The sequence below is a fragment of the Prunus mume genome, linkage group LG1 (assembly GCF_029339155.1).
Source record: "Prunus mume cultivar Tortuosa linkage group LG1, ASM2933915v1, whole genome shotgun sequence".
NCBI classification, from domain to species: domain Eukaryota; kingdom Viridiplantae; phylum Streptophyta; class Magnoliopsida; order Rosales; family Rosaceae; genus Prunus; species Prunus mume.
The window spans coordinates 1194353-1218008 of NC_142698.1; the positions used below are offsets into that span (position 1 = coordinate 1194353).

Sequence of the window (23656 nt, forward strand, 5' to 3'; positions counted from 1 at the left end):
ATATTTCCCGACTAATGTGGAACAACTGCTGACTATTGTGGAACAACTGCTGAATTCTCATTGCACTTTCTTTGTTTGTTTTTTCTTTTGTCCTTTTTTTCTTTGGGAATAGGATAAGAACAATCAGACATGATTTTCTTTCCGTGTGCGTGGTGCTGTGTACTTGTGGTGAGGAAATATACCACACAAGTATATGGTCAAGGTCTTCCTCTACATTGCCTGCTTAGACCTGGATTCTTGCTTCTCTAGACTTAAAAGTCTTCCTTTTGGAAATTTCATTAGTCTTCACCTAAAAGGAAATTTCCTTTAAGTTTAGCGGAGAGAATGGTCTATTCGCTTGAAAACAATATGTAGTCTATGCTTAGCCCGGTTTGTAGGCTAATAAGAAAAAAATTAGCCACATCAAAAATCGTTTCTTCATTTAATTATTATCTTGAATTTTTTTATTGTTTACAGAAGTATTGCGTTCGTCTTTTATTTTATTTTTATTTTACCACAATTAGATGACTGATGAATGTTTTTAAACTTGGCTAACTTTTTGTAAGGATGATATTTGATCAAGGACCTAAAAAATAATGATTCTTGCTTCACTAGAGTTAAAATAACTTTTTGTGCGTGGTGCTGTGGTGAGGAAATATACGATACAAGTATATTTCCAAAGTCTTCCTCAACATTGCCTACTTAGACTTGGATCCTTGCTTCACTAGACTTAAAAGTCTTCCTTTTGGAAATTTCATTAGTCTTCACCTGAAAGGAAATTTCCTTTGACTTTAGCAGAGAGAATGATGTATTCGCTTGAAAACAATATATAGACTAATTTATTGTCTAGTGTCATATTACTTAATAATAGATTGTGCTGTAGTGTTTCTGATCTAAAAAAGCTTTCAAACAACGTCTGAAATACTAACATAATATCACGTAAGTCAGGCCTAGCACACTAAAGCATTACATATTTACATGGACCAAGAAAGAGAAGCAGTTGCCTGCAGAGAGTAATTAAACTAGATCAGATTTTAGTTTAGCAATTGCACTAGCTGACTTGACTTGACTTGCCTTGACATGCACAAAGCTACCAAACGATCCACGAAAATAATCACGCATTGTAGAAATAGTTAGCCAAGCAGTTTCGGTGGACAAAAATTCAAGCATTATTCACGCACTGAAGAAAGAAAAGGGAAAATGGGATTGATCTAATGGCTATAAAGTGAACCCCTTATACCTTTCCAACCATTATAGTCTAAGCACAACGGAGCCCAATGATAGAAGGCCATTCGATCCATTTTCCATCAATAATGAAACTCTCTCTCTCCCTCTTCAATGTATTCATTAGTCTAGCATTTATTTTCCTTGAAAGTTATAGTCTTCAATGCAATCGAATGGGGCATCTTTAACTCCAAGCTACATCAAAAGGCCAAAAGTTATTTTTAACCGAATTATTGGAGTCATAATATTTCTCTTCTTCAGCCTTTTTTAGGACTTTTCCTATTCAGATTGAGGCGATAGTACTAAACTCACACACACTAAACGGATGCTAGGATTTGAACTCAGGAACCTTGTATGGGGGAGCAATTGCTCTAAATCAGTAGGTCATTTGCTTTTCTTTTTGATCTAGTAAGGGAAAAACGAGCCTTATTTTTTTTTTTTTATGCTTAACCTAGGTGGCTCTTTGATGTTAAAGTTTGTTAGCTCAAAAAGTCCAACCACCATTGAAACCCCATCAGTCTTTTCTTACTTTTTTGTTAGTTTTTTTTTATAAATAACTTAAATAAAGATAAAAGGTAACATGTTTTATCATTAAGGCTATGTAACACCCCGACTCCTAATTTATCCCATGTTTTAATTAATTTGAGTGGAATTACGAATTTAGCTTTGGGATATGGGTAATTTGGTCATTTCTTATCTGAAAGGAATTTAGGAATTCGACTTTGATCGCTATGCTTAGAGCACAGCGAGATGAGTCCGTAGACACGCATGAGGGGCTCGAATCGGAGTTGTAGCGAGAGAGATACGATCAAATGAAAGCTTAGTGGCATAATCGTAAATATTTTGAAATGGGATTTTTTTGATAAAAGTCAGATTTGCCCTCAGCTCTCTCTCTCCTCCTCCGTGTCTTTCTCTCTCTCGGCGGCAGCTCCTCCTTCTCTCTCTTGAAACTCCGGTCACCATCCATGGCAGCGGACGGACCGGTGCTAGAGGACTCGGCCCACGCCTCAAGACCACAGACCCCTTCCCCACGGCGTCACGCCGCTCGCGCTGAAAATGTAGGTTTTGGCCGGTTGCTCGAAACTTCACCGGCTCGATCTCCCTCCTCCGGCCACCGTTTCTGGTGATTGAGGTATGGATTTCTACCTATTTTTCATGATCTAGCTGATGGTTGGTTAGGATTGCATCAATTTTGAGTGTAGGTAGCTCGATTTTCGAATTGGGTTTCGCCAGATTTCAAGGGGAGATTCCGGCCACTTCCGGTCAGATTTTGGGGTATGCCCAAGAACAAAAGTGACTCCAAATAAGGTGTTTTACCTAGGATAGGAGTCTTGAGCCGTGATTATGGGTTTTTCCGGTGATGGGTTATCGCTTTGGACACCCACGCGCCGCGCGGTGGCGGCGCCGTGGGCACGTGAAAAAGGGCTTTGGGTCCCGATGCGTGGTCTCCTGGTTTTCATGAGCGCGTGGGTTCTTTCGGATTCCAATTTGGTTGACGTTTGAACCCCGAACGGATTACGCATATTGTGGGTTATCCAGGTTTGATAGGTTCGAACCGTTGGATTAATTCCAATTTAATATATGTTGATCTGGGCATTCCTAGGATCGTATAGGATTCGACAGATTATAAAACGGAGTCCCGGATACTCCGAAAATGCCAACCCTAGGGTTAAGTTTATAGTAACTATCCGATCGTGCGATCGTGAGCGATCCGACCGTCCGATCTAGACTAAACTTGTAGGACGTGCATCCTAGACCTTGTAGAACATATAGGAACTTTTGGATCGGAATTTGGAGGTTGTGGGCCCCGCAGGCCCGTTTGACCTTAGGTTGACCGTGAGACTTCCGAGATAGTCTTACCTTTCTTTGAGGGTTAGAATGACCTTATGACAGGTCTTGAGCGTTGTTGAGTTAAATGGATATTGTGGGTTTAGGATATAAATTGATGAATTTAAATGGGGAAGTTTATGGGATGCTATACTGGCTGAGGTTTATATAAGATTAGAAAGTAGAGTGTAGATTGTATAAAGGTATAAAAAGAGTGTAGATTGTCAGTTTGAAGTGCTATACGCACCACCCTATGTACCTCCCCCGAATTTTGATTACATTGTAAGTACCGTCTTGTGATTGCGTTGAGGTTACACATGTTGTAGGAGTAGCCGGCGTGGACAGACCCCATACCGTTCTCCGGTGCGTCCCGACGTATGAGGGAGATATGATTGTGTGCGGCTGGTGAGAATGTAGCGGGCCAGTGTTGAGTCGCACGTGTCGTAGGAGTAGCCGGCGTGTTGAGACTCACACGTGGCCGGTGCGTCCCGACGTATGAAGGGAGATATGATTGTGTGCGGGCTGGTGAGAATGTAGCCAGGCCCTGAGTTGAGGTCGCACGTGTCGTAGGAGTAGCTGGCGTGTTGATAGACCTCATACATGGCCGGGTGCGTCCCGTCGTATGAGGGGTGATATTGTGATTGTGTTGAGTGAGTTGTGATGGATAAATCCTAGAATGTATGAATTTGTATGGTTGTAATGGTTTATTTGATTTTAGAAGCCAGGATTGATGCGAGAAAACTACGTGTGGCTTGATCCCTTAGTAGGGTACGTAGGCAGCCTGGGATAGCGCCTAGGTGCAGCCACGGCCTAGACACCACTTAGGTGGTTTTATTGAGTATGATGTGGACCTTGTTGTTGGTCTCGGAACTTGGTTGAATTGAGACTTGCTCGGCGGACTAAATTTTATCTGTATGGTGTGATTGTAGTCCAGATGGTTAGGAAAGCCATTTTGGATGTTGCGCGCTTCAGGCTGATGCCTTAATCTAATTATGTTCGGGTTAGGATGTTAGACATCCCATGTTGGATATTTTGGGAAGTTAGATGTTGTAAACTTTGCTTTCTGCATTCATTAGTGTGCTTGAACTTATATTTGCCCGGTTTAAGGTATTTTTGGCTTAAGAACTTTATTGGTAGTTTGGTTTCGGAATATTTGAAGGCCGGAGGCCATTTATGTGAATTGCTTGATAATTATATTGTGCGTGCTTCCGGTTAGGATATATAAATTGTGATTTTATGCAAGTTGAACATTTGGGGAATGTTCAATTTACAGGGGGGACGCTGCCGAATTTACGGCAGAAAGTCTCATGCTCCTACCTTGCCTGCTCAGGTCTTCCTCTACATTGCCTGCTCAGACCTGGATTCTTGCTTCTCTAGACTTAAAAGTCTTCCTTTTGGAAATTTCATTAGTCTTCACCTAAAGGGAAATTTCCTTTGAGTTTAGCGGAGAGAATAGTCTATTCACTTGAAAACAATATATAGACTAATTTATTGTCAAGTTGATGGGAGTGGACCAGAATCATTTATTTGGAGATATAAATTTCAATGGCTCTATGCTTAGCCAGGTTCGTAGGGTTAATAAGAAAAAAATTAGCCACATCAAAAATCATTTCTTCATTTAATTATTATCTTGAATTTTTTTATTGTTTATAGAATTATTGTGTTCGTCTATTTTTTTTTATTTTTATACCACAATTAGATGACTGATGAATGTTTTTAAACTTAGCTAACTTTTTGTAAGGATGATATTTGATTCATGACCTAAAAAATAACGATTCAGATCATTTTAATAATATTGTTAAGTGAACCCCAACACTTTGTAAGCATTGTATTAATTTTAATAATGGATTGTGGTGTAGGGTTTCTGATCTAAATAATTTTCAAACAACTTCTGGAATACTAACATAATATCACGTAAGTTAGGCTTAGCACACTAAAGCATTACATATTTACATGGACCAAGAAAGAGAAGCTGTTGCCTGCAGAGAGTAATTAAGCTAGATCAGATTTTAGTTTAGCAACTGTACACGTTTTACATACAAAGTTCTGCTTTTCTATTTTCTTGTTGGTCCCATGCATATGGCCCCAATTTACACGTTATAACCACTAAACCTTTTTTTATTTTAGATTTTGTCTTATTGATCACCTAAAGTTTAGGGGGTGTAAGTATGATGAATTTTAATGGCTTTAATGAAATTAAAAAGTGAGGTATTTATTTTAGATTTTTAAAGAGTTTATAAAAATTTACGAAAGTCTGACCAACACACTCAATTCATGACTTCTAGTGACTATATATGATTGATAAATATACAAATAGATGGCTCTCCTCAAGTGACGCAACTCCGTAGCTACAGTCACGAATACGTAAATATCTTATGTGTTTTTCATTATTTTGATTCATTTTCTTCTCTTGATTGATTTCTTAAATCCACGTCTGGGAATTCATTGATTCATGCCTACATTTTTTTTGTCATAAAGGAAATTTCACGGGAGAGCTGAAAGGGTAGAAAGTAGGTAACAAGCAAATTCTTAACAAAGAGGAGTTGTCTAAAGAGGTGGTTTACAAAGTCCATTTCGAATACTATGATTCTACTACCAACTAATTAATGGTGTCTTTTTTTATTTATAAAAAAGTATTATATAATTCAAATCTATGCGAAAGTTTATGAAAGTCTATAATAAAGTATATAAAAGTCATTAAAACTACTTTGTGAAGTTTAATTATAAAAGTCATTCACTTAAAAGGTCTATAAAAGTCTTTGTAAGTATAGATTGAGCACACCCATTAAGTTAAAGATCGGTTCGGAGTTTAGTATAAACTTGGTGTTTTTTTGCTCCAAAAACTCACTATCAAAAAAATAGGGCTCTCACAACTTCGGGAAAACACAAATACAAACCATTTACAAGAGCAACGTTGAGCAGCAATCACTGTTTTCTTTGTAACTTGATACAAATAAAAGGAAATGTGAATAAAGGACTTCAACCTGTTCAAGATTAAACAGAAAAAAGATGTAGACCTAATTAATTATCATTTGCTTAATGATCTCAGCATCTTACAACAAGAAAATCCCACGCACAATATAATCTCATGCAAAATTTCCACCTGCATAAAACACATTTTATAACCCAACCGGTAGTACGCACAATATAATCTCATGCAATTTATACAAATGGCCTTCGGCCTTCAAATGATTCTAGCAGAACTGCCCACAAAGTTTTTAAAATAACTTAATGCATCAAACATGCATATAACAAATTCAAAATCCAGTTATGCACCCCTTCAATCACTCAGTCCACAGGACAAGCCTCAATTCAATCAAGTTTCGGGACCAACAACGAGGTCAGAAATCTCAATAAGACCACCTAAGTGGAGTCTAATCTGTGGCTGCACCTAGTAACTTCAGGCTGCCTACGCATTCTACTAAGGGATCAAGCCACGTAGTTCTTTCGTATCTATCATGGCTCCTAATATCAAATAAACCATTACGGCCATACAAATCCATACATTCTAGGATTTATCCATCACAACACACCAAACACACTCACATAGCTCCCTTCATACGACGGGACGCACCCGGCCTCGTATGGGGTCTGTCAACACGCCGGCTAATCCAAAGACGCTGGCGACCTCAATCGGGCCCGGCTACATTCTCACTAGCCCGCACACAATCATATCTCCTCATACGCGTCGGACGCACCGCCACGTGTATGAGTGCCAACACGCGGCTAATCCAAAGGCGTGCGACCTCAACTCTGGCCCGCTATATTCTCACCAGCCCGCACACAATCACATCTTCCTCATGCCGACGCACCGCCAACGTGTGGGTCCGCCAACACGCCGGCTAATCCAAAGACGCGGCGACCTCAACAGGCCGACTACATTCTCACAGCACCTCACATTCATATCTCCTCATGACGCCGAATGCACCCGCCACGATGGGGTATGGCAACACGCCGCTAATCCAAAGACGTGTGCGACCTCAACACCGGGCCTGCTACATTCTCACCAGCCCTCACACAATCATATCTCCTCATACATCGACGCACCCGCCACGTATGGGGTCTATCAACACGCCAACTAATCCAAAGATGTGTGCGACCTCAACACCGGGCAGCTACATTCTCACCAGCCTCACACAATCATATATCCCTCATACGTCGATGCACCCGGCCACGTATGGTTTGTCAACACGCTGCTAATCCAAAACGCGTGCGACCTCAACACTCGGCCCTACATTCTCACCAGCCCTCATATTCACTTTGGGCCTGGCTACATTCTCACCAGCCGTCGTACTGCTCACTTTGGGCATGACTACATTCTCACCAGCCCGCACGGGTTTAAAGGCCTCAACATAATCACAACATGGGTGCGTACGTGGGGTAGTGCGTATAGCACTGTAAACTAACATTTGATCCCTTTTATCTACCTTTATACCTCCACACAATTAAATATATAATATATAATTTCTAATCCTACATAAACCCCAACCAATAAAGCATTCCATAAACTCCCCCATTTAAATTCATCAATTTATATCCTAAACCCACAATATCCCTTTATCTCAACAACGCTCAAGACCTGTCACTAAGGTCATTCTAACCCTCAAAGAAAGGTAGGACTATCTCGGGAGTCTCACGATCAACCTAGGGTCAAACGTCGGGGCCCATAACCTCCAAATTCCGATATGACAGTTCCTATAGGCTCTACAAGGTTTAGGACACACGTCCTGCAAGTTTGGTCCAGATCGGACGGTCGGATCGCTCATGATCGCACGATCAGACGGTTACTAAACCTTACCCCTAGGGTTGGCATTTTCGGAGTATCCGGGAATCCGTTTTACGATCCTGGTAATACCTAGATCAACATATTATAACTTCAAGACTATCCAACGGTCCAAACCTGGCGAACCTGGAAAATACGCGATATGCGATATCCGTTCGGGACTCTAACGGTACCCAAAATGAGATCCAAGCACACCTACGCGCTCGTGACATCGAGAGGATCATAGTGGGACAAAATAACCCTCAACTACAGTGCTGCACGCGCCGCCACATGCGCGGCAGGAGCGTGGATGTGCAAAGCGATATCGCATCGCTAAAACTTCCAAATTAAGAGCCAAGACTCCTACCCTAGGTAATACACCTAATTTGGAGTCACTTTTGTTCTTGGGCATACCCCAAAACTGACCGGAAGTGGCCGAATCTCCCCTCGAAATCCGGCCGAAACCCAATTCGTAAATCGAGCTACCTACACTCAAAATTGATGCAATCATACCCAACCATCAGCTAGATCATGAAAAATAGGTAGGAATCTATACCTCAATCACCAGAAACGGTGGCCGGAGGAGGGAGATCGAGCCGACGAGTTTCGAGCAAAACCGCCAAAAACTCGCATTTTCCGCGACTGGAGCGGGCGGCCGATGTCGGGAAGGGCCAGTCTTGACGGCGGGCCGAGCCGTCCTTTAGCTACCCCGTCACGCCATGGGCGGTGGCGAGTTTCAAGAGAGAGAGAGAGAGCTGCCGTCGGGAGAGAGACACGCAGGAGGAGAGAGAGAGAGAGAGAGAGAGAGGGAAGGGCATTTCTGACCCTTTATCAAAAAAAATCCCATTTCAAAATATTTACGATTATGCCACTGAGCTTCATTTGATCGTATCTCTCTCGTTATAACTTCGATTTAAGCCCACTATGTCTCTACGGACTCATCTCGCCGTGCTCTACGCAACGATATAATCGGAATTCTCAAATTCCTTCCGGATAAGAAATGACCAAGTTACCCCTACCCCAAGGGAAATTTCGTAATTTCACTTAAATAAATTAAAATTGGCAGTAAATTTGGAGTCGAGGTGTTATAGATTGGGTTTGGGTTTAGCATTCTTGATACGTATAAAATCCTGACACGACCCATTGCAAGCCCTAATACTAGCTTGGTATGTTTTGCACCTTTGAGTTTAGTGGAGAGAATGGTCTATTCCCTTGAAAACAATACATAGACTAAGTTATTGTCATGTTGATGGGAGTGGACCAAGAATCATTTATTTGGAGATATATGTAAACTCAAGTGCTATATGCTTAACCTAGTTTGTGGGCTAATAAGAAAAAAATTAGTCAAATCGAAAATCGTTTATTCATTTAATTATTATCATGAATGTTTTTTCATTATTTATAGGAAGTATTGTGTTCGTCTATTATTTTTTATTGCAATTAGATGCCTGAATGTTTTCAAATTTGGTAACTTTTTATAAGGGTGATTTTTAATTCATGACCTGAAAAATGAACGATTCAGATCATTTAATAATATTGTTAAATTGACCCAAACGATTGGGCAGCATTATATTAACTTTTTTTTGGGATATCTAGCAAGTACATATTATGTGGTGTTATATCGGAAGTGGAGGATTCGGTGGTGACACCCTAGCTAGGTAAAGATATTCAATTCGTTTTAGTGTGGCTATTCCGAAAGCCATATCTTGCAACTAAAGAATAAATTCTTATTATATGTCATCTTTTATAATTTAAATCAAAATTTAAAAGTAACAGGTTTTATCATATGGTAATTAAATGTGGGACTCATATTTCTTCTTTGAAGTCGATATAACTCATTTCATCAAATTAATGCAGAAAAACCTGCTTCCTCACTTGAATATATGGGTTGGAAAAACATTGTGGAGATTTCAGGTCCAAGTCTCTCGTTGTTTCAGCATGTGTACAACAATAAGTAGACAAGTACCCTCTCATGCAGTATAACAGTTGTGTTTGAAGTTTTGAGCACAATACGTGGACTCTTCTGCACTTTTGGACTAGTTTATTGTCATGTTGATGGTAGTAGACCCGGAATCATTTATGTGGATATTTAAACTGCACCACCATTCATATACTAAGGGGCTAAATTTATAATTGGGTTTACTTCACAATGTCATCACATGATTCAAATCGCGTTATGGAGTGGGCATAAAGTAATGGTTAATGTTGTAATAACTTGATAATAAGAGGTTAGAGCTTTTGGATAAAAACTTAAAAATAATAATTAAGTAGAGGAGAGTTCATAGGAAATATTGACATACTGTCATCTAAATATTACACTTACATATTGAAGAAAAATAAATATTACAAGGAGTTTGTAGTTCTAGTGATTAAGATCATTTATTTTTACCCTGAAAGATCAATATTTGATTCTTCTTCCCTCGTAAGTGTTTGTATGAAAAAATATATATAAATACGACCAATTTTATTCACTTTGGTATATGCTCAACCACAATATGGCTTCATATCCTCAAATTAATTATAGCATATGTATCATAGGTCACCCTTTTTTTTCCTTTCTATAATTTAAAATAGAGCTTGTCCAATATAGATCCCTACATTTTCTATTTCCTAAACATATACCCATCACTCTATAAATCTATGTGTAAAACCCAATTTCAAATTTAAATGACTAGTAGGATATAAGAGGTTGTAGTATTTCTATGTTTTTACATCATTGCCACCAAACTTCATATTTTATTTATAATTTATTTCAAGCATTTCATTAACTACCATAATTGTAATTAATATACTCCCTATTAATAGCATATCAACCACCCCATTTCTTTTAGTTATCATTCCCTTTCACATCTCGCCCCCTAAAATTACAAAAAAAAATAAAAAAATATATGTAAATTACATATCCAATAATGTACCTATGAAATATAATATAAATATATACATATAAAATATAGGTATATTATTTACCAAAAAAAAAAAAAACAAAGTCAGTTACTTTGTAATTGCGTATATTTTTCATAATTAAAAATAGGTACACAATAATTTAAATAAAATATAGGTACATTATTTACCCACAGGTAAATTATTTTACAATATACCTGTAAATGTGTATAGGTACATTATTTGGAATAGATAATTATGTACACTTTTCATACTAGGTAAATTATGTTTTTCATAAAACAAACAAGTAATAGGTACAATATTTTTCAACATAATTAGTATGTACAGTTTTATTCATAAACAAGTATAAAGTGGATTATTAGTCATGTATAATTCATAAAAAGAAAATAACATAAACATTTTATTAAACAAACCGATTACCTAAATTTGAATTTATTGTTAAATTTTTTTAAAAATGTTTCAAAATTAATTCCTACATCCATTACAACCATTGGGAGATCTTTCCAAATTCAACATCTGTCATTATATACAATCCAATTAAAAACTGTTTTCATATTGATTCCTACATTAATATACAAAATGCAATGATGGCTTAGTTGAGGATATTTTTGGAATCTGAAAAGTACAATAAATCAAATTTTATGCTTAATTAGGTAGCTTGCTGAGTTGGATCCTAGTCATGGGTTTTTACTTATACAAATTGGGTATTATTCATAGGAACAAAAAGTGAAGGGTTTTAGGTACAGCAAATTGAATTTGAAGGGTGTAAGACAAATTTACTATTTAAAATACACCATTATATATGAATACATAGCAAAAGAGACACTATCTTAGTCTCAATTATAACATGTACTGCAAGTTTGATGAATTATTGCTATCTAAAACTTTACATTGAAATTAATTGAACTCAAACCAATTTCTTAATTAACTAGTACTAGCTGCTTAACACACAACAATAACAATCTTATTATAAGAACACTCGAAGAGTCATCTCATAAGTTAGCGGTATAATCCATACAGACACAGCTGCTTCTTCAACGTAGAGATCTGTTCATTATATTCTCCTTCAACTCGAAGTGCTTGCAAAAGGATTAGGAGGCATGGCTAGATTCTCACCTTCTCTTTCCAACATTTGAACTACAACTTTCATTGAAGGACGATCTATTGGATGCCATTGGATGCACCATAGACCCACAATTGCAAGTTTCCTAGCAATTGTGACATCTCCTTCGTCATCACCAATATGGATTCGTAGGTCGTTGCCTTGCTCTAAAAGGTTATAGATCCATTCTGGGAAGTAGACTTGGCTAGTGGAGTCCTCCATGACTTTAAAGTTCTTCCTGCCTCCAACCATTTCAAGCAACAATATTCCAAAACTATAGACATCCGACTTATAGGAGACATTGCCAAAGTTCCTTGAGAAGATTTCTGGTGCGATGTAGCCCATGGTCCCCCTGGCTGTAGTCATCGATATTGCGCTTTGATCCTTAGCACAAAACTTGGCTAAACCAAAATCAGAAACTTTTGGAGTGAAATCTTGGTCTAGCAATACATTATGTGGTTTGATATCGAAGTGCAGGATTCGTTGGTCGCATCCTTGGTGAAGATATTCAATTCCTTTAGCTATTCCTAGAGCGATATCTTGCAACTTATCCCAACCAATGAATGAATTCTTATTATCTACTGATGATAAGAAATTTTGCAAAGAACCATTTGGTAAGTATTCGTAAACAAGAGCACGAATAAATCCGTCGGCACAAATTCCAACCAAGCGAACCACATTGACATGGTGGATTTGACACATTGTCCCCACTTCATTTATGAAATCTTCCCATTTTCATTTGAATTGTTGAGCATTTTCACAGCAACAAGTAACTCGGAGGAAAGCTTTCCTTTAAACACTGTTCCGTAGGCACCTTGACCCAACTTTTCCTTGAATTGACTTGTTATCCTCTTAATATCAGCATAGGAATATCTACTTGGCTTCATCGCTCTGTATTCATCCAAAAATCTTTCAATTCTAAGCTGATTTTCTTTTTCCTTTTTGTTTGAGTTGTAGACATAGCAGATTGTCGTCCCCATCGCTATTAGAACTAAACAGAGTGCGGAAATACCTGCAAATATTATCTTCTACACTGAGAACCCACAACTTGTGGCTAGATACAAATATTGGAAGCGCTAGATTTCTATTAATTAAAAATTCAAGTGCCAAGAAACATTTCTAACTTTTTCTATGAAATGTTATCAAAAGTGTTTTTAGCCATTAATTTAAATTAATGCATTTCCAAGCCAATGGGGTATAGCTTAGTTGGTTGAGCTCTTTCATCTCCACCCAATGAATACTCTCTCCCCCAATCGCTTGTGCTAAAAACTTGAAAAAGAAAAAAAAAAAAAAAGAACTTTCAGAATATATCCTTAATTTCCTGTACTGGAGCCCCCTCCATTTCTCTTCATAAAAGAAGAAGAAAGGAAAACAAGAAAAGAAATGAAGGTCTACTGATAGCTCACCTAATATCTTCAGAGTTGTTCTTCCAAAAATACGACCTGTAAAAGAAGTTCGTGAAATAAAAATCAATAATGAAATCCAAAATTATAGTTGGCATATATAGAATCCCTGGTCCCATGTTGGAAAGTAAACTTGGAGTGTAATACCTTCACTGGAAGGAATGGACCAATGCAGCGTCAGACCATCAGAGTACCATATTCTCATTTGGTCTTGGATTTGGGATGCATCTGCAGGATCTGATGTGTAGGAATGAACCTTGATACAAGACACTAGGGGCAGTTGATCAAGGGTACAAGAATCCTCAATGACAACATATATATGGTTGCCAGGATGGTTTCCATGGCAAGGGCTCACTCTCGCCAGACAATATGGACGATATGGGAAATAATCTTCACCACTTGCTGAACAATATTCATCTCTTACTGTTGACGGTGGACAACTGAAAAAGGATGCGCGCCCTACGAATTCAAAGGGAGAAGAACCATTGTTGTTAAAGATCTCGCTCGGCGAGCAACTATCACAAAGTCTTGCTCCTATTGCATGAGATCTGTAGTTGATTTCATAAATAGAGAGCTTAGCTGACGATGGCATTTCGAGCACAGTGCGGTTGTCATCAGTGCATGATAGATCAAAGCCCCGGATGCCACAATGGATTGGCTGCCTACCTTTAACTCGAAATGGGAATCGGATGGCTGGACCTTCCAGGCCACATCTTGTTTCTCTGCAATCTTCATGGCCTACTACTTTTACTACTACCAAAGCCAACCACCATAAGAAATTCATGATGAGAACCTTAGCCACACCACACCACAAGTATTCTTGAAGATGATATGATATGGACTCTGGTTTCTTCTCTTCAAATATTTTGTATTATTATTTTTAATTGGGCTAGGACTTCAATTTGATTACTTCAAGATGACATAGGCCCCACTCCTTATAGGTGTTTTAGTCAATGGAGGGCGGGTCATGCAACCCCGTTATTTCTCATCTGATTATCCACACAAAAAAAAAAAAAAAAAAAAAACCTTATAATTATCTCTTTAAAGGGTTAAACTGTACTAAATTGGAAATAGATCTTCAATTCTTCCGCTCTGACATCATGTCCAGAGGAAGTCATCTATCTGCTGCATACACAGCCCTCCTCCTTCATCATCTTCTTCTTCTTCTTCCTTCATCTTGTTCCCAAACAGCTTCCAATAATATTACAGATAATAAAGATGATATCTCTGATTGTACCCGTTCTTGTGGAAATATTAACATAAATCCCCCATTCCGATTGAAAGGAGACTCTAAACACTGCGGCAACAAAAGCTTCGAGCTATCTTGTGAGGCAAAGGGAAATGGAACTACTCATCAGGCAGTTCTATCCTTGTTTTCAGGAAAGTACTACGTACATGCAATCAATTACAATAACTTCACAATCCGACTTGTGGATGCTGGTGTTCACAAGATCAAGGACAACTACTTCTCCCACCCACACTACTCGTTGACTACCTTCAACTTTTCACTTTATGCCTCTCTTTATATACATTTCTCAACCTCAACTTATATCTATGGCGACAAATTTAATGGTTATGTAGATTATAAAGCATTATCAATGCCTATAATTTTCCTGAGCTGTGAAAATCCAATGAATTCTTCTGATGTCATTGTTGAAACAGCTCCATGCATCAATGGGATCAGCAGCTATTCTTCTTCCAATTCCTCTTTCTCCAGTTTAACAACGTATTCTTATTTCATGCTTGGGCGTAGCTACAACTATAATTATGGCAATAATGGCCCAATTCCATACGATTTGGGGGATTCCTGCAAAATAACACTAATGGCTATGGTGTCCCCTTCAACTGAAGAGGACATGACATCCTGCAAAGGAATATATAATGAAATGGCGTATGGCTTTCAACTGTCATGGCTTGACCAGGCATGTATAGGAAAGTGCAGGTCAGAGGAATCTTGCATGCTGAACAGCAACGGCAGTGGAATCTACTGCGATCTCCCCCCGTCAACGACCATAATACCAAAAGGTTAGACAATTGCCAAACCTAGAATTATCTAATATATATTCAGTTAAAGAAGCTGAACTTGGTCTATAAGCTAACTTTACTGTTATCCCTTGCAATGTAGAACGTTGGTACGTCAAGTTGATAGACCATTATCTAGGTGAGCGGATCCCTCTAGTCTCCGTGGTTAATTTGTTTTGGCATTTTCGTTTGATAGGCCTTTCCATTGATCGATTTCTTTACTTCTGTTCCAGAACCCTTTATTCACCCCATATATGGGCTCCTCCACCTTGACAGGCATTTCCCTCTGGGTTCCACCAACGACTTTCGTAATCGGCTCGTGGTCTGTTCAATCCTTTACCCCGGTGAGAAAATGTGTTGATCACTGAAACATAATTATTTAGATTCGGAGGCACAATATATAAAAACTTATGCTGTTGCGATCGAGAACAAAACACATGCATGCAGGATTGAGATGGATTTGGAGAGGAGTACATTATCATTATATATATTTTTTGAGAATATTATTATTTTTGTGAACCTTGCAGCACTATACCTAGCAGCCAGATTTTCAATTGGTTTTCTCGTCGTAACTGCACTTCTAATATACAAATGGCGAAGGAGGCACTTGTCAATGTATGACAATATAGAAGACTTTTTGAAGAGTAATAATAATCTCATGCCAATACGGTATTCTTACTCGAATATCAAAAAGATGGCCAAAGGTTTCAAAGACAAATTGGGAGAAGGAGGCTATGGCTCCGTATACAAGGCAAAGCTCCGCAGCGGTCGACTCGTAGCCATCAAGATGTTATGTAAGTCCAAAACGAATGGGCAAGACTTTATCAACGAAGTTGGTACCATTGGAAGGATTCGCCATGTTAACGTGGTGCGACTTATTGGCTTCTGTGTTGATGGTTCAAAACGTGCTCTTGTATATGATTTCATGCCTAATGGTTCTCTTGACAAATACATTTTTTCTCAACAAGAAGCTATCTCTTTGAGTTGCCAGAAAATATTCGAAATCGCACTTGGAGTGGCTCATGGGATTGAATATCTCCATCGAGGTTGTGATATGCAAATTTTGCACTTTGACATCAAGCCTCACAACATTCTTCTAGACGAGAATTTTACTCCCAAGGTCTCTGACTTTGGGTTAGCAAAGCTGTACGCATTGGATAATAGCATTGTATCTTTGACTGCAGCAAGAGGAACTATGGGATACATAGCTCCAGAACTGTTCTACAAAAACATTGGAGGTGTTTCGTACAAAGCTGATGTGTATAGTTTCGGAATGCTACTGATGGAAATGGCTGGTAGAAGGAAAAACCTGAATGCGGGAATAGAACAATCAAGCCAATTTAGCCAAATCTACTTTCCTACATGGGTTTCTGATCAGTTGAAGGCAGGAAAGGACATAGAAATAGGAGATGATGCAACAGATGAGGAAACAAGATCATAAAGAAGATGATGATGGTGGCTTTATGGTGCATACAAATGAAGCCTATCGAACGCCCTTCAATGAATAAAGTAGTGGAGATGCTTGAAGGAGAAATTGAGAGCCTCCAAATGCCTCCAAGGCCTTCCTTATACCCACAACAAATTCCTGCAGGTGAAGCTGGTGTGGACAATCGAAGTCCCTGTGCATCAAGTGCTTCAGAATCTGAAGAGATTACTTTGATTGCGGATGCAAATTAAGTGAATTAATATTAGTCACAATGTGGATCTATGTAAGGGAAAGTTAGCAGCTCTACTCTGTATTATCATAGCACAAATATGTTTACATGTTGTAATTGATTTAAGCAAATAATCAGCCTCTGCCTTTGGTTATTGTTTGAGAAACTGCCTGCCTAAAATGCAATGACTTCAACTTTGATGACAATTAGGTTTACACAAATTGCCCAAGAGAAACAATTCATTTGTATATGGATATGTTATCCAGTGGGCTTATTATGCTTGAACCACACACAGGATTGAACGGTGTTATGTTGGGTTTTAAAAAAGCTGTGCAATGGCAAATAGCAAACCACATGACTGAACCACACACAGGAACGAAGAAAAAGCTTAAAAAACATTAGCCTAAGCTGCACAATCCACGTGGGCCTACCGTGGAGACCTTCCAAAGGGAAGTGCCAGTTTCACTAAATTCTAAATTCTTAACTCATTCCATACACAGTTATGTTATTAGATTAGTGATCCCATCCCCAACCCTAAAAAAGCTCTTGATTTTTGAACATATATCCAAACCATTTTGAAATCCACTAGGATCGGCAAAGCCTATAGATGTTCTAAACAACCACTCGTAAGGTGGATTCATTTTCACCAAAGCCAAAACAAGCATGAGACAGATGTTCTAAGCAACTACTCTGTTTCTTTCTAAATAATGTTGCCTCCATCAAAACACCAAGAGCCATTAAAGGCAAATGAGCTATACTTGACCTCTATCAAAAAGACAACAATAATCAACTGAATACAACAAGCCAACAAGCTTAGCTAAGATGTAGTATTTTGCAAACAAACTCAATTGCAACCATCACTAACCAGAAACAACAAAAGAATTGTAGTTAAAAATATATACAACAACTTAACCTAAATCCATAAACTCATCTTACTACTAATTATACAACAACACATTCCTCGTTCCTAACTTGTCACAATTTCAGAGACTTCAATTGAAAGGTGAGAGATTAAAAAAATTACCATTTGCACCAGACGCATTGCCCCTACCTCAAACAACCACCTGGCAATCTCTTGACCCGCCGGCCAAAGTACCCAATCCACCTTTCGACGAAAGAGAAACCGTCAAGCCACTGCACAAAACCCTCAAGAGCCGCCGCCTCAGCCTCCACCCACCTCTCCGAAACTCAACCCTAGCCAAAAGCTTCAACCATAAGATTAGTTCTATATGGTTAGCATGCCAATAGTTATATAAATCTGAAAATAGATTTAATGTTATATTGCTTATAAACCTGAAAATAGATTTAATGTAATAATTTAAATTTATGCATTGAGTTATCAATCCATGGTGGAGCCGCCGTGGTCTTTATCTGTAAGGTCTCCACGGTGTAACCCACCCTTGCTGAGAAACCGTCCACATGGCGTCCTTTGGGGGTATTTGTTTTCATGGTAAGATGATTATGACCGTGCTATAAGGGTAAAGTTGGAATAGAACTTGTAAAATAATATAAATAAGAACCGGCTTACTACAACTTGGACCGGAACAAATTAATTCTATATGATAGTACTTTTTAGACATTTGAAGCTGTTAGGGAGCTTTTTTTTTCTATTTTTTTGAAAAAGAAGCCAATGGTTAGACTATTGTTTGAGTTTAAAAAAAGATATTTTAAAATTTTATTATTAGAAAGAAAAAAATGGGTTAAATTTGTATATAATAATAATATTATGTAACATTTTTTTCCCTAAAAACAAATATAATATAGTAAATGGAATAGAAATGGGTTGGCCCACTGGGTCTCGGTATTTGAGAATCAAAGCTGGTTGAAAGGTTTGATTTGAAAGTCACCTAATCTCTCAATACCCTTCTATATCTTGCTAGTGAATTCTGGATTAGTCTCTTTGCGTTTCTGGTATGTTCTTTGTCTCCCTAATTTCCGATTTTGTCTCTCTTGATTTGTCTGGTTTGTTTACATATTTTTTTTTATATTTATGGTTTCTTTTTAGATTTTCTGATTTGGTTATCAGGAGATGATAAGGAAGCTTGCAGATTTATAACTTTTTCTTTTGCAGGTTTTCTATGTGAGTCGTATGTTTTTTTGTTGAAAATTTGTTACCTTCTCTTTTCACCATCATTTTATTTATATATTTTTCCTTTTGTAGGTTCTCGATGGTCTTTTTTATGTTCATTTTACAAGTTTTCTATGGAAATATGGTCCAATGGTAAAATTTCTCTTCCACCTAATTTTTTATGTTTATAATCTTAGCTTTTTTTCTCTCTTTGTCATTTTGATTTATTTACTGGGATGATAGAGGAGACTTCAGTTGTGCATCATTTGTATGTTTGGATGAGAAATGCTTGGATTAGGAGTACGTAGGTCTTGTTAGGAATTATGTTTGTTGTAGAATAAAGATTGGTTAACTATATAATAACTATTGAATCTTCAAGTTTTATGAAAGAAACTATTTTTGAGTCTATATATTCATTAATAAAGCATTATGGTTGGTTTTCTAGTTCAAATCATTGTATAACATCATAGGAAATAAAAAAGAACTAAAATGTAGCAGTTTGGAAACTTATTGGACGACGGTTTTTATAATAAATCATGGTCTTTACAGATAATTAACGACGATTTTTATAAAAAATGGTCGTCTATTATAGGTAAAGATGACGATTTTTATAATAAAAAAAAAGGTCGTGTATTATATGTAAAGATGACGGGTTTTTAAAAAGGGTCGTCTATTATATGTAAAGATGATGGTTTTTTAAAAAGGGTCATCTATTATATGTAAAGATGACGTTTTTTAAAAAAAAAAGGATCGTCTATTGTGAAGTAAAGATGACCTTTTTTTTTTTAAAGGGTCGTCTATTGTATGTAAAGATGACGGTTTTTTATAAAACAATCGTCATCTTTATAAACAATTCACGATGGTTTTCATAAAAAACCGTCATCTTTACATACAATACACGACGGTTTTATTAAAAACAGTCGTCTTTCCTCCTATAATTAACGATATTTACCTCTAAACAACGACGATTTTCTTTAAAAACCGTCGTCTTTAAAGATAAACAACGATGGTGAAAAACCGTTATAGTTTGACACCCAAATAGATGGCAGTCGATTTCACGACGGTTGAAAAATCTTTTACACGACGGTGGTTTCCCGTCGTCTATTTTGATTTTTGTAGTAGTGGCCTCCTGTATGCAATTAGCGATAATGTGATGTTTAACGTGTGGGCTGGCTAGGCCTAGAATGGTTGTGCAATTGCATATTCGTTATAAGCAATTGCATATAAATTGTCAAGTCATACTATGAACTGACATGCAATTTACTCATAATAACTAGGTAATTGTAAATAGATTCCACGTACCATGATGCAAAAACGGGATGACTGTGTCCGTATGGAATAATGACTCTGAGTGTAACTGTAGACAATGAAATTTTGGTGTAATAAATCCCATTGGACGAGAAAATAATTAGGATTTGGTGGATTAAATTGTGGGCCCCATAATTCGCCCATGTGGCGTGTGACTCATCAAAATTGGATTCGTTGTCAAAAAGTGACACGTGGCGACATTCGACGGATTGCATCAAACGGTTCAAGATGAAGAAAAAATTAAGGGAAAGAATCTTCTGTGATTGACTTTGATTTAAATCAAATATTAATTAGGTCAATCAATTGAAGCCGGGCCCACTACTAAAAATCCAAGACATCCTACCAAAATTTTGGCAGAGTCTCCCCTGCAAAATGCTCAAACCCAACAATATTCAACCTACATAATTTACATGATAGATATATTCCAACTGCCAGCATGCTTTTAACATACAACAATCCAACATAAAATGGCCTCCGGCCTCAAGTAGAAACCTAACATGGGCGATAACAGAGCATCTACATAATTTGTTTACAACAAACAGTTGAGTAGAAGGAATTTACATGACTCTAACAACTGATGAAAAGTTTGGAGCTCGCAACCTGCTCAACGCCTTCCAAAAGTAACTACGCTGGGGGCAAAACAAAAATATGTGAGTGGACAAAAATAAAGTTTGCACTTTAAATCAACATAATAACCCCACCATGTAAAAATAATGCTCTAGCATGCAGTTTCACAATTCAGAAACCAAAACTCAAGACGCAATATCCCAAAATCCAATACATCTCCACGTCTCAAATCCACAACTCATTTCCCAAAGATATGCAACTCTCATCAACCCGTAACCACACGCACATATATATATATATATATACATATAACTATAAATATATAAATATAAAATATACTTCTCTCCATACTAATGTACTGGGAAACAATCCAGGGATTGTTACCTGTGCAGGATTTCGAACACTAACCCGCTGCGGGATGAGTAGTCCAACCGGGGATTTGGAACTCCATAGCTCACACGCCGGCGCCGCCAGCGACACGTGTAGCTCACAAATTTCATATCAAGTCCTACGCGCAGCGGTATCATCACCCCATCGGCACTGCTAACGACGTGTGTGATGATACTTAAGCAATATACATACTCTTCCCATACGCCGGCACTGCCAACGACACGTATGGAAAGTGTCTCACACACCGGCACTGCCAACGACATGTGTGAGACCCGCAATCTCATGGCCTTCCCACCCCACCAGCACTGCCAACGACGTGTATGGGAAGCCTAGTAATTAGGGAATGGTACTCACCTAACATACTCATACATCTCACAACCATCCCTCTAACTCATATCTTTCCACAATCTCACCACAACAACCTCTCATACTCTATACAAAGACAATATAGATAGTCAATCCCAAAATCCATATCAACATATTCATCATACTCAAATACATATCCATACTCAAAATATATTGCCAATACGCATAAGAATATTCAAATCCATCAACCCAATAATTATTAAATCAAAATCACCATTTAAAATATATGCACAAGTCTTTTATCAATAAAACCATGCATATGCTTAAAACAAAGTCCACTCACAAATAATCCCAAGCTGCCCGGCCCCGAGAGGGTCCTGCCTGCTGCGAATGGTCGACCGAAGTACCTATTTCGAGATACGAATCCTTGATTAATATAACACACTTCAAAACGGAAATTCACAAAAGGAAATATTCAAATCCCCAAGTTCCCGGTGCGCTTACGTCCCGAGGAATATCCTAAGGTCGATTACAGGTTTGGGAATCGCTTCCCAATCGTACGGTAATCGCGATTTCCTTAAACTTCAAATTATTGAATCGGAACATCCGGGACTCCGATTCACGATCCGCAAATTCCTATAGGTTTCTAAGAGTACCTAGATCGACATACTTCAGTTTGGAAACGATCCAACGGTTAGAACTTATCGAACCCGGATAACGCACCAATATGCGAAATCCGTTTGATAGTCAAACGACATCCAAATTGAGATCCGCAAAATCCTACGCACTCGTGACAACCTAAGGATCTCATCAAGATGAAGAGCAACTTCACCAGCCTTGCCCACGCGCCGCCACACGCGCCGGCAGCGCGTGGGTATGTAGAGAAATTTCCGGCGACGGAAAATCTCCAAATCACGAGCCACCCTTCCAATCCTAGATACTACTCGACGAATGGAGCATCTTTTTCAACTACGGCCAAGTCCAATTCGGACGGCAAGTGGCCGGAATTTCACATTGAAAACCGGCCAAAATCTAGGTTTCAAAATCAACTTCCAAACTTCAAAATCGATCCAACCTACCCCAAAATCAGCTAGAGCACGTAAAAAGGAGAAGAAACCTCACCTAGTTCACCGGAATTGGACGGCGAAGAAGGTGGCGCAACGCCGTGAAAATCCAATTTGAACCAATGAATCGACGCGTCGGATTCGAGGTTTCCGGGAAATGGGGTGGGTTGTGATCGACTTCGAGATGAGTCGAACGGGACCGGTGCCGGCCCTTCCCGTTGTCCGAACTGAGAGAATCTAAGAGAGAGAAATAGAGAGTCGGGAGAGAGAAATGGAAGAGAGAGAGTGTACGCGGGAGAGAGAGAGAGTGAGGTAAAAATGAAAATTCTGATTTTTACTAAAGCCTTCAAAATAATTACGGTTCCGCCATCGCCAAAACTTCGTTAAATCTCCGATTCAAGCCTACCGCCTGTCTATGGTTTCGTCTCAGTTACCACCTACGCAACCAAACCACTCGTGGTCCCAAAATCTTCCCGGATAAGAAATTGACCAAAATTACCCTTAACCCAAGAGTAAATTAATAATTTCTCTTAATTTAATTAAAATAGGAAATAATTGGAGTCGGGGTGTTACAAAAACCTAGCATTGAGAAGAAGCAGAAAACTCCCTGCATTCTTCACCTACACTTTGGAAGCGCCACCAAGTACAACAAATACGTGCCGGTTCCTCCACTCTAGAAAATCCCAAACACCAAACAAGCCTTGTGCTACCCGTTTGATCAAGATCAAGTCTCTACGACCCTTGCATCAAACACAAATTTTCTTTATACATTTTGGAGATCGAATTAGAGGATTCAATACAGAGATTGTAACCCTAAATTTCATAAATACAAATATTATTTTTTACACGTGTTCTTGTCTCATTTGTCGCAGAAAATTCGTGTTTACAAATTTGGCATGCCCAGTGGGACCATCTCTACCTCTCATATCTTTTTCCAGTTCCAAAATCAACCAACACGCCAAACATGATGACCTCTAAGAAGATTCAAACCGTTCCTGTGGCGATGAAGGGAAAAGCGTGAGCGCCTCCTTCTCAAGCGGAGATTCTTGGGTCATCGCCAGAGCAAGGCCAAGGCGAT

General features: G+C 38.4%; 1 protein-coding gene and 2 pseudogenes across 2 annotated transcripts; 2 read left to right on the top strand and 1 right to left on the bottom strand.

Annotated features, from left to right (window-relative positions):
* Positions 1-11468: 11468 nt before the first annotated feature.
* On the bottom strand, positions 11469-13982 carry LOC103343906 (rust resistance kinase Lr10 pseudogene; annotated as a pseudogene). The gene is made up of 3 exons (XR_016124995.1): positions 13346-13982; positions 13202-13237; positions 11469-12807 (listed from the first exon to the last, which is right to left on the bottom strand). The product of XR_016124995.1 is annotated as a rust resistance kinase Lr10 pseudogene (transcript).
* Positions 13983-14296: 314 nt separating this feature from the next.
* Positions 14297-15228, top strand: LOC148920638 (uncharacterized). Its single transcript, XM_089047976.1, has one exon. The coding sequence runs from the start codon at positions 14299-14301 to the stop codon at positions 15226-15228; it is 930 nt and encodes a 309-aa protein (XP_088904102.1). The 5' UTR covers positions 14297-14298.
* Positions 15229-15351: 123 nt separating this feature from the next.
* LOC148920639 (rust resistance kinase Lr10 pseudogene) lies at positions 15352-16897 on the top strand (annotated as a pseudogene).
* The last annotated feature ends 6759 nt before the right edge of the window (positions 16898-23656 follow it).

What these genes read in the sequence shown, in the direction of transcription:
- LOC148920638 (XM_089047976.1), top strand. Translation starts at nt 14,299, where the DNA reads ATGTCCAGAGGAAGTCATCTATCTGCTGCATACACAGCCCTCCTCCTT.